The following is a 12,490-nucleotide window of genomic DNA, read 5'->3' as shown; positions in this document are numbered from 1 at the left end:
CCCCCAGGTCATCTCCCCTCCCCCTAGTCCCTCCTCCCTACCTTTTATCTCAGCCGGCTTGGCTCTCTCTCTCTTATTCCTGATGAAGGGCTTATGCTCGAAACGTCGAATTCTCTATTCCTGAGATGCTGCCTAACCTGCTGTGCTTTGACCAGCAACACATTTGCAGTGGGGAGAAAGTAGCATAGAGTACAATAGGTGAGTGGGGGAGGGAATGAAGGTGATAAGTTGTGAGCGGGGGGAGGGTGGAATGGATAGGTGGAAAAGAAGATAGACAGATGGGACAAGTCATGCGGACAGTTCTGAGCTGGAAGTTTGGGACTGGGGTGAGGTGGGGGAAGGGCAAATGAGGAAACTGTTAAAGTCCACATTGATGCCCTGGGGTTGAAGTGTTCCGAGGTGGAAGATGAGGCGTTCTTCCTCCAGGCATCTGGTGGTGAGGGAGCAGTGGTGAAGGAGGCCCAGGACCTCCATGTCCTCGGCAGAGTGGGAGGGGGAGTTAAAATGTTGGGCCACGCGGCGGTGTGGTTGATTGGTGCGGGTGTCCTGGAGATGTTCCCTAAAGCGCTCTGCTAGGAGGCGCCCAGTCTCCCCAATGTACAGGAGACCGCATCGAGAGCAAAGGATACAATAAATGATATTGGTGGATGGGCAGGTAAAACTTTGATGGACGTGGAAGGCTCCTTTAGGGCCTTGGATAGAGGTGAGGGAGGAGGTGTGGGTGCAGGTTTTGCAATTCCTGCGGTGGCAGGGGAAGGTGCCAGGATGGGAGGGTGGGTTGTAGGGGGCATGGCCTTTATTCCTGATGAAGCGCTTTTGCCCGAAACGTCGATTTTACGGCACCTTTAAGATGTTGACCAACCTGCCCTGTGCATCCAGCATTTTATCTTTTTTTTCACAGATTTTTTTGAACATTCGACTCTGACCCTGTCACTGCAGGGAGCTTGACACGTTTTGAAGTAGAATGTGAAAGTGTGGTTTGCTCCCTCTGGCGATCCGTCACCTTCCCTTTACAAAGATGGCGTCGGTGCGCTGGGCCATTTGAGCACAGGGTCAGGACGGGGGCCCACCGTACCAAGATGGCGGAAGCGCGCTGAGCCAATGAGAGGGAGGGGCCGGACCGGAGACTCCACCCTCTTCAAAATGGCGGCGAAGCAGAAAGCGGGTCGGAGGGCGGCTCCTGGTCCGGGCCGCGGGACTGAGGGGGAGGCCGAGCAGGTACTGCCGCTCCAAGCGGTGCTGGTGGCAGACAGCTTCAATCGGAGGTTCTTCCCCATCACCAAGGACCTGCCCCGGGTGAGTGAGGAGTTGCAGGGGGCTCCAGCACGGGGCTGGCGATCAGAGGCTGAGGAGGAGTATTCCCCACCCCCCCATGTGGCTGCGGGTCTCACTGCCTCTTTAATGCCCCACTCCCTACACCTCCTCCCTGTACACAGTAATAACATGGTACACATTAGACAAGCGTTTTATTCCAGATTTTGCTTTTTTTAAAAAAATTATCTCCCTTGGTGGGGTTTGAACCCACACCCCCAGAACATTGGGATGGGTTTCTGAATTGCCAACCCAAGTGACATCATCACTATATCACTGCCTCCCCAATTGCTTTCACCTTCCAGCCCTCTTGCCTGTCATTTCTTTTCCTGCCCCTTCCTCACTGCCCATTCCTTTGCTGCTCCAATTTTCGTATCTCTTTGTCCTTGATCACTGCCCCTGCCTCTGCAAAGTGAACACAATTTTGACCTGACATGGAATCTCCATGGGCTAGGCAGCATTACCATTATGTCGATAGGGATGGAAGACAGAACAGCAGTTGGCCTGGTGTCAAGAGAATCAGCCAGAACTTTCCTCTTCAGTGATTTCTGATGAAAATCCAAGTCTGCGAACATAGCTTGAAGAAAGCTTGGTATGTAATGGCCATGTAGCTGAATAGTCTGGCAAGACTTCCAATTTAGGGTTATATGTGGAATTTGCTACCTTGAATGAGTTATTGAAAGATAATGCTAGACTCTTTCCCTTATCTTTAAAAAAGGGTAGTGTGTTTGGTTAAAAATGAAAGGCCAACAGCAGATTATCAAGTCAGGAAAGCTCGACTATATAGCCTGGCATGCAATAGCTGCTTGAATTTCTGATGGCTTTTCCTGTTACTTTGACAGATAAGTGTTTCCATAAAGGAGAACACCAGTTTACAGTCTAAGTTAATGTGCGTTGAGTTACATTAGACCAAGTCCCGTTTTGCACAACAATTTACAAAAACTGTAAATGTAGTTGGTGTTGGAGGGATGATGGAAGCATTGCCTTTCTGTTGTGTTTTCCTTGTTTTGAAGACACTTGACTCTCTTAAAATTTTGAAATTATTGATGAGATAATTAGTAATATTCAAGATGAATGATCCAAGTGAGAAAAAAGACTTTGCCGGTGGCTAAATAAGAAAATTAAGGATGGCACGATCAAATAGAAAGAAACACTGTCCAAATCTGTAAAACATAGAAGTAAGGTAGATTGTTTAACAGACTGTAATCCATGACTAAAAAGATAATGAAGAGACAGAAAGCAGAGCATGCAAGAAAGCTAGCTAGTGATATAAAAATAGTATTAGGAGTTTCTAGAAGTATTTGAACAGGAAATTAGCAATGAAAGATAGCATTTATCCTTGAGAGTGTGTCTGGGGAATTGATAAAGGAAAACAGAGATGGCAGGTGTTGTCTGTATTTTTGGTAGAAGATTTTGAAATGCTTCCCCAAATATAATTTAAAGTCCATAAATTATAGACAGGATTGAATTCATCACAATCACCATGACTAGCGTTATGAAGTTGAAGACATGTATTTTACCTTTGAGAGAGAATGCTGTTCTGAACTAAAGAGCTTACAAGCACCTGGGTTTATGATTAAATGGCAGTCCCAGAGTGAAAATTGAAAATATGTAACATTTGGCTGCGAAATGCATACCTGAGTTTTGGTTGCTGTTTTGACAGCAATTCAAAATTAACCAATCAGTTAAAATTATGCCTCATGATACTAAAACCCAACCAAGTGTGAATTTATTGTATAGCCAATATCAAACCAATGAGACGATCTGATGTTGAAGGGTGTTATAAAATGCAGACCTTTTGAAAATTGGTCAGCGAGCAATTGCCATCAAGACAGGAATGTCTGGAGATTTAACATCTTGCTTACCAAGAAATGAGGAAACGGTCTCTATCAAAGGTACCTTTTTTGTATGAAACATACTCGCAGTAAAAGGGAAGATGATGACCCAGGGAATTCAGCAGCCAGAAGAGTGAAATCACAGAAGACAACAGTGGCTGTGTGGTTTTGAAATTAAGTTGATGGAATTTTAATAAGTGTCTTATTGGAATAGCATATTGTTAGAGTTGGAGGCAGATAATAAGCAGTTAAGAGAAAGGTGGGCTTAGAGTTGTGAATAGTTGTTTACTGTTAGGGTTAAAAAATAAATTAATGTTATTTTCTTTAAATAGTGGAATTTGGGATTTCTTTGTCACTCATATTTTAAGAGATGAGCTTGTCTGGGTGTTAGGGTTTAAGTAACAGAAGGGTTCATCTCTGTGTCATAATACAAGGGAAAAGGTGACAGGCAAACTAAGACAAGATGTCCTGCATCCTCTGATCTTGAAATAATTGACTATACAGATAATGAACGCATTGGTTATAATCTTCCAAAATTCTTCAGATTATGGAAGTGTTCTAGTGGATTGGGGAAAAAAAAGGAAATTCGGGAAAGGATGCAGACCGAGCTGAAAGCATGAAACTCTAGATCAATTAAATGATTACCCATGTCAAAGGATAGTGTTCAAATCCATTAATATAGCAGGATCACTGTGTGATCAAACAGTACCAACATGGCTTTGTGAAAAGGAAAGCATGTTTAATTAATTTATTAAGAGTTTTTGACAGTTCATAGTGGATGGACAGGAACCTGTAAATGTGGTATACTTGGATTTCTGGAAAGCATTTCATTAGGGCATTGTGTGTCTTTTTCATTTGTGATTTTTAAGATGTGGACTGAAGTAAAAAGTGCTGTTTTAACCTCAGTGTTTGGAAGGATGGCTGCAGTTTTGAAAAGCAAGTAAGCTAACATGCATGCCAAGCATAACAAACAACTGTTTGAACAAGCAGTAAATGAAGTTTGATTTGCAGACGATTTGGAGCCGAGGGTCTGTTCTGAAGCACTTTGCTGGCTACAGGAAGTTGATTGGTCTATAGTCTAGTGACTAATTAACAACAGCAGTGATCTTTTTCCCTACCAACAATTCTAATTGGTTCTCTGGTAACTGAACAGTTTGGAGCAAGTTAGAGGTTACAGAGCTTGGAAGCAGTCCTCTGTTTCCTGCAGTCAAAGCTCACTGTAAACCTGCAGCAAACCAGTCAGCAACTATTTTTTCAGTGACCGGCCATCTTGTGTCTATCATTAACTCGTGAAAGTAAATGAAGGAGGACGACTGAAACAACCTATTGGTCAGCAGAGAATTTGTGACGATCATTTTAACGACTATAACTGGGGAAAAAACTCTAGAATTCTAGAGTCATATCCTTCGCTCCAACAAGTCTATGCAGACCATAATCCCAAACTAAACTAGTCTCACGTGCCTGCTGCTTGATCCATATCCATCCAGACATTCCTTATTCATGGACTTATCCAAATGTTGTAACTGTACCCACATCCACCACTTTCTCTGGAAGTTCATTCCCCATGTGAACCACTCTATGTAAACAAAAACAAATTGCCCCTTGAGTCGTTTTTAAAATCTTTCTCCCCTCGCCTTAAAAATATGCATCGAGTCTTGAAATCTCCCACCCTAGGAAAAAGACACCTGCCATTCACCTTATCTATACCTCGCAAGATTTTATAAACCTCGATAAGGTTACCTCCAATGTCTAATGCCAGAGTGAAAAAAGTCCCAGCCTTTCCTTCTAACTCAAACTGTCTATTCCTAGCAACATTCCTTTTCTGAGCTCTCTCCAGCTTAATAATATCCTTCCTTGTAAAAAGAGATCAGAACTGGACACGTAGCTTCAGAGGAGGCCTCACCAATGTCATGTACTGCCTTAACATAATGTTCCAACTCCTATACTCACAGGTCTGAGCAATGAAGGAAAGCACGCCAAATGCCTCCTTAACCACCCTTTCTGAATGTGATTTAAACTTTAAACAATTATGTACCCAAAACTCGAGGGCTCTCTCTACTATAACACTATCAAAGGACCTACCTTTAATTGTGTAAGTCTTGCCTTTGTGTGTTTTACCAAAATGCAATATCTCACATTTTATCCAAATGATATTTCACCTGTCACTCTTAAACCCATTGACCCAATTAATCGAGATCACTTTGTAATTTTAGATGACCACCTTCACTTTCCACTATACCACCAATCTTAGTGTCGTCCACGACTTACTGAAGTGTGTGTGTGTGTGTGTGTGTGTGTGTGTGTGGGCGTGCGCGTGCCCGCGCATATGCATGTAGGAGTGTATAAAAGATATTAGCGTTTTAAATAAGAGTTATACTTACCTGAAGTCCAAGTCTAATTAATAGTGATTCTTGTTCAGTACAGAACCTTGGTTTCTGCTTTCTGTCAACCAGGATCTGAAAGTCAGACAAACTGGGGAGCTTTCGGTACTTGATAAAATCTTTAGTTTTTATGATTAGTCCAGAAGTAGCGAGGCTCAATTTCCAGCATGCCAGTGAGTCCTAGCAATTTAAGAGCCGCATCAAAGGTTACTGCACAAGCTAAAGCCACATTGTACAGGGGAACCTGGGGAAGTTTTACTGAAAATTTCAGAACGTTGGTGAGACCATATCTGAAAAAACCACGTTGGGTTTTGGTCTCCCTATTTGAAACAAATATGTCATTAATTCACTGCAGTTCCAGGAATGTTCACTCAATTCAATTGTTCAAATTAGAAGTGGGAACAAGAATGAAAGATTTTAAAATGATTTGCGTAAGAATAATCATAATGTGTGAGGGTGGGTCCTCTACTTTTTGTCATTTACATAAATGATTTGGATGTGAGCATAAGAGGTACAGTTGGTAAGTTTGCAACTGAGAAGTGGCAGATGGAGTTTAATTCAGATAAATGCGAGATGCTGCATTTTGGGAAAGCAAATCTTAGCAGGACTTATACACCTTAATGGTAAGGTCCTAGGGAGTGTTGCTGAACAAAGAGACCTTGGAGTGCAGGTAGACAGAATAGTGAAGAAGGCGTTTGGTATACTTCCCTTTATTGGTCAGAGTATTGAGTACAGGAGTTGGGAGGTCATTTTGTGGCTGTACAGGACATTGGTTAGGCCACTGTTGGAATATTGCATGCAATTCTGGTCTCCTTCCTATCGGAAAGATTTTGTGAAACTTGAAAGGGTTCAGAAAAGATTTACAAGAATGTTGCCAGGGTTGGAGAATCTGAGCTATAGGGAGAGGCTGAACAGGCTGGGGCTGTTTTCCCTGGAGCGTCAGAGGCTGAGGGGTGACCTTTATAGAGATTTAAAAATTATGAGGGGCATGGATAGGATAAATAGACAAAGCCTTTTCCCTGGGGTCGGGGAGTCCAGAATTAGAGAGCATAGGTTGAAGGTGAGAGGGGAAAGATATAAAAGGGACCTAAGGGGCAACTTTTTCATGTGGAGGCTGGTGCAATTGCAACATTTAAGAGGCATTTGAATGGGTATATGAATAGGAAGGGTTTGGAGGGATATGGACTGGGTGCTGGCAGGTGGGACTAGATTGGGTTGGGATATCTGGTCGGCATGGACAGGTTGGACCAAAGGGTCTGTTTCCATGCTGTATATCTCTATGACTCCATGTATGGGAAAAATCAGGAGATTGGCTCTCAGTTATTATGTTTATATGGCCAAATGAACTCTTCCTGCACCATGAAATGTCTGTGATCTCCTTCCTGGGATGAAAGGTTTGTCCGATGAAGATGTGTTGAACAGTTGGGGTATATATGTATTGGTATTTAGAGGAATGAGAAAGAATCTTCTTGAATTGTACAGAATCTTGAAGGAATTGGTTGGCAGGAGGACATTTTCTACAGTTGGAGAGACTAAAACTGAGACAGAGTTTAAGAAGAAGTAGTATCCCTTTTAACACAGATGAGAATTTGTTTTCTCTCTCAGGTTTGTTAGACATGGAACCATGAATTGCAATGATTCAAGAAGACAGCTCACTATCACCTTCTCCAGAGCAACTAGGTACGGGCAACTGGTGACACTCATTTCCCATGAGTGAATTAAAAAATGTCCACAGGGCGCTGTCACCAGCCCCTCAGGAAATGGAGCCACTTTATCTGTTACCTGTTTTCATGAAGGGCAGATCTTGTGTTCAGCTGTATAGGTCTTTTGGAAGGGAGGATAGAATGAACCTGTCAATAGTAATCGGTAAGACTGAAGCATAGCATCTTAAGGGGCTTTGATACAGTGGATGTAGGGTCAGCTGCAATGTTCACACATATATAAAATGAAATTGTCTTATGTTTTGCTGTAGGCCTTGATCCCTCTTGCGAACGTGGCAATGATTGACTACAGCCTGGAGTTCCTTACAGCGACAGGTGTCCAGGAAACCTACATCTTCTGCTGTTGGATGGCCCAGAAAATCAAGGAACACATTCAGTAATGAAAACTTATAAAATTTGCAAATGGAACTTGTACCATAAACTATGGCACACAGAAAACTGAACATTTGTAACCATTAGAGACCAGAATCTCACAGCACCTGTCTTTGAAAGAGCTATCTAATTGGTCCATAGCACTGCAAAGTTTTCCTTTTTATCCCATTTGGAAGTTTAATTGGAAATAGATTCAATCTTTTAAAGTAGTTTGTTCCAGGTTATAACTCACTGAATAAAACATTCTCCTCCTCCTCCTCCCTCTCATTTACACACTGACTCTATCACTAATGATAACAGAATAAAATAAAACAAAAGAACTGCAGATGTCGGAAATCTGAAACAAAAATAAAGTGCTGGAGAAACTCAGCAGATCTGGCAGCATCTGTAAGAGAGAGAAAGAGTTAATGCTTCGTGTCTCGTGACTCATCTGTGATCACATTAATTCATCACCTCAAATTGCTCCTGTATCCAGTGACAAATCTACATCTATCTTATTACACATTAGTTGGCTAGATGCTTGCAGTGTGGAAATTCTCCAATATCTTGGAGGTGCATTCAGGAAGATTCCAGAAATGGTAATAGAATACAGCAGCTGATAATGCTTTTCTAGAGTCAAGAGTGTGTTGCTGGAAACGCACAGCAGGTCAGGCAGCATCCGAGGAGCAGAAGAATCGACATTTCTGGCATAAGCCCTTCATCAGGCTTTTCCAGCATCAAACTCTTGACTCTGATCTCCAACATCTGCAGTCCTCACTTTCTCCAATGTTTTTCTAGAGGTTGATTGAGAAATAAGTATCGCAAGCTGTCTACTCTTCCCTCATAGGAGCTTTGCTATCTACCTGAGAGAGAAGATGGTACCTCTGACAGTGCAGCATTCTCTTATTGAAATGGAGTGTCAGCCTGAATCAAACACTCTGATTTCTCCAGTGCAATTTGAATCCACAAACTTGAGAGGTGAATATGCCAGCTGAGTCAAAGTTGGCATTTGGTAAACTAGATGCACTGTCCTTTTCAGTGCTCTGCATTCTCAACACATGCCTGCTCCAAGATTTCTCACTCGTCCTTTTATTGTGGTTTCCCTTTAGTAATTCGTTGACTGTGAAATATTTTGCTATTCCTTAAGGACAAGATAGTCTCTCTAGTGGTTTTTCTTTAAAAGACTTTTTGTTGTAAGTAACAAAATAGCGATCTGATTTTATGAAAGTGTCCAGATATAAGTAATGCTCTTGTGTTGCCTGGACCCTCGTGCTGTGTGAAGGCTGAGCGGAATATGTAAGGATACAGAAAATGCAGGTAACATTTTGGAGCCAGCAACTCACTCTGTAGAGCAATAATGAGTCTGTGCCAGCATGCATATTTGATTGAAACTAACTGCAGTCCTCAGCAACATTCCCTGTAATTTTCTTGCAGAGGTTACAGGCAATTTGCTTGGCCAGTTAATTTTTTTTCCTGCGTGGCCTTGCATGGTAATTTTACAGGGGCAGTATTCTGTTACAAATGTGGAATGGTGGAATTTAGAATGGGAATGTGTAGAAATAAGTATAGTTTCCTTAACTTTAAAAAAGCAATTGAGTTACATCTACAAGATCCAATCCAAACCTCCCACTGCATGTGCATGGCCTGCACAAGATGTTTAGGTTGTTGCAGAGTTTACAGGTAACATTGGTCTTCTAGTGACGTGAGACTTGATGCAGATGGGTCTTTGGATTAGGTCTTGCAGATGTAACTCCTCTCTGTTTTTAAGTTGTGTAAAACCAACCTTATTTATAACCATATTTTGAATTTTGTATTTGACTGATAAATGGCAAAGTTAATTTTGGCATACTGCATTTCCACTCTCCTGCCAGCAGGCATGAAACCATTGGACAAGAGGTGACTAAGGTGTGACATCTTTCAGAAAGGTAGAAATGTGGATATGGTAACTAATCAAAGAAAAGAGATTATCAGTAATTGTCGGCAGATGAAAAAAAATTAACCAAACTAAATCAAAGGAGGTGGTCTTAAAATGTTGTAATAAAGATAAATTCTCCATCTTTTTAATGGTCTGTTATGTATTTTTCCTCAGGAAATCGAAATGGAGTTGTTCCACATCACCAAACACCATCCACGTCATGAGCTCTGAGTCCTACCGATCATTGGGAGATGTCTTGAGGGATGTGGATGCAAAGTCACTACTTCGCTCAGACTTCATATTAATTTATGGAGATATTGTGTCAAATATCAATGTGTCTAAAGCATTGGAGGAACATAAGTGAGTGAAGTCTTTGGTATAGGTCTTGTTTCTTGGAATAATTAGGCTGTAGTCAACTAGTTATACTTGCCATTGACTGTCATTGGATTAATCTATTTCAGATGCATTATTTTTCTAATGACTTCTACGCTGGTTTCTTCACTTTGCTCTTTGTACAAAATACATCCAATCTACCCATTTGTGAACACACTAATTAGGAAGAGATGGATGCCACTTGACCCCTTGAGCCTCCTCCACCATGTAGTTAGATCATAGCTGCACTGATTAGTCCAAACTCCTGCCAACTTCTAGACCTTCCATCCCTTTGCTTATCAAGAACCTGTTTACCTCTGCTTTAAAAATATTTATAGACTCTATTTTTACTGCCTTTTCAAGAAGAGAACTCCAAAGACTTATGACCCTCTGAGATAAGGTCTTTCTTCATCTCTGTCTTAAATTGGTCACCCATTATTTTGAAACAGTGATCCATAGTTGTTGATAGTCACAGGTGAGGTGCCGGAAGACTGGAGGTTGGCAAACGTGGTGCCACTGTTTAAGAAGGACAGTAAAGACAAGCCAGGAAACTATAGACCAGTGAGCCTGACCTCGGTGGTGGGCAAATTGTTGGAGGGAATCCTGAGAGACAGGATGTACATGTATTTAGAAAGGCAAGGACTGATTCGGGATTGTCAACATGGCTTTGTGCGTGGGAAATCATGTCTCACAAACTTGATTGAGTTATTTGAAGAAGTAACAAAGAAGATTGATGAGGGCAGAGTGGTAGATGTGATCTAAATGGACTTCAGTAAGGCGTTCGACAAGATTCCCCATGGGAGACTGATTGATTAGCAAGGTTAGATCTCATGGAATACAGGGAGGACTAGCCATTTGGATACAGAACTGGCTCAAAGGTAGAAGACAGAGGGTGGTGGTGGAGGGTTGTTTTTCTGACTGGAGGCCTGTGACCAGGATCGGTGCTGGGGCCTCTACTTTTCGTCATTTACATAAATGATTTGGATGCAAGCATAACAGGTACAGTTAGTAAGTTTGCAGATGGCAGCAAAACTTGAGATGTAGTGGACAGCGAAGAGGGTTACTTCACATTACAACAGGATCTGGACCAGATGGGCCAATGGGCTGAGAAGTGGCAGATGGAGTTTAATTCAGATAAATGCGAGGTGCTGCATTTTGGGAAAGCAAATCTTAACAGGGCTTATACACTTAATGGTAAGGTCCTAGGGAGTGTTGCTGAACAAAGAGACCTTGGAGTGCAGGTTCATAGCTCCTTGAAAGCGGAGTCGCAGGTAGATAGGATAGTGAAGAAGGCATTTGGTATGCTTTCCTTTATTGGTCCGAGTATTGAGGAAAGGAGTTGGGAGGTCATGTTGCGGCTGTACAGGACATTGGTTAGGCCACTGTTGGAATATTGTGGCAAATTCTGGTCTCCTTCCTATCGGAAGGATGTTGTGAAACTTGAAAGGGTTCAGAAAAGATTTACAAGGATGTTGCCAGGGTTGGAGGATCTGAGCTACAGGGAGAGGCTGAACAGGCTGGGCTGTTTTCCCTGGAGCGTTGGAGGCTGAGGGGTGACCTTATAGAGGTTTACAAAATTATGAAGGGCATGGATAGGATAAATAGACAAAGTTTTTTCCCTGGCGTCGGGGAGTCCATAACTAGAGGGCATAGGTTTAGGGTGAGAGGGGAAAGATATAAAAGAGACCTAAGGGGCAACATTTTCACGTAGAGGGTGGTACATGTATGGAATGAGCTGCCAGAGGATAGAGGCTGGTACAATTGCAACATTTAAGAGACATTTGGATGGTTATATGAATAGGAAGGGTTTTGAGGGTTTTGACCAGGCGCTGGCAGATGAGACTAGATTGCGTTGGGATATCTGGTCGGCATGGACAAGTTGGACCGAAGGGTCTGTTTGCATGCTGCACATCTCTATGATTCTATGATTCTGTTATGGGGAATTGCCCCTTAAGATGTTAAGTTTCAGTCAATTTGATTATCATTGCTGGGTTCATTCTATCCTCCTTTCCAAAGGCCATTGTGTAGTTCTGGTTCCCATGAAATACACAACAGCATGGTAAAAGTGGTCACAAATTTCTGTTATCAGTGTAATCTGAAAATCCAACACTGAGGCGCACAGGAGATATTAGGACTTTTGACCAAAAGCAGATTTTGACGAAAAAGTGAAGTAAAGAGGTGAGGAAAGAGTCCCAGAACAAAGGACAAGGTGAAGAAAGAGGATGGATGCTTACTGTTTTAAAATGTTGACCCTGAAGCTGCATGTAAGCAGCATGTAGTCAAGGCTGCCTTTGATTGACTAACCCTAGATTGAAATTACCCAACACAGCTCATTGTGTCAAAGCCAGCTTTTTGAACGAACTATATTTGCAACTTTCTGGCAGCATTCACAGGGTAAATGGAGAAACAGAAATATGAGCTGACTTTTCTTTGCAGCTGTCCATCTCTAGCAGGTCTAACTGTCAGTAGTTATCAAGACATCTTGAATATTGGGAAAGAGTAGGGACCAAGGGGGGATCCTGTGTGTAAAGCCTCAGGATATTGGAAATACTTCTGTTTGGTCTTCTCTCTCTGTAAGGAGAATGTAAGTACAGAATTTAGGAA

General features: G+C 42.2%; 1 protein-coding gene across 1 annotated transcript in view; it reads left to right on the top strand.

The window, feature by feature from the left end:
- The first annotated feature begins 1,143 nt into the window (after nt 1-1,143).
- The window catches only part of eif2b5 (eukaryotic translation initiation factor 2B, subunit 5 epsilon), a 55,941-nt gene continuing 44,594 nt past the window's right edge, over nt 1,144-12,490 (top strand). Inside the window, exons 1-3 of the mRNA XM_060834605.1 lie at nt 1,144-1,296; nt 7,500-7,624; nt 9,689-9,874. Of these exons, the coding sequence (XP_060690588.1) occupies nt 1,144-1,296; nt 7,500-7,624; nt 9,689-9,874 (464 nt within the window). The remainder of the gene's footprint in view (nt 1,297-7,499; nt 7,625-9,688; nt 9,875-12,490) is intronic.

Source organism: Hemiscyllium ocellatum, chromosome 13, assembly GCF_020745735.1.
Source record: "Hemiscyllium ocellatum isolate sHemOce1 chromosome 13, sHemOce1.pat.X.cur, whole genome shotgun sequence".
NCBI classification, from domain to species: domain Eukaryota; kingdom Metazoa; phylum Chordata; class Chondrichthyes; order Orectolobiformes; family Hemiscylliidae; genus Hemiscyllium; species Hemiscyllium ocellatum.
Note: the sequence above shows the minus strand (reverse complement) of the source record. Positions and strands in the feature narration are given on the sequence as shown.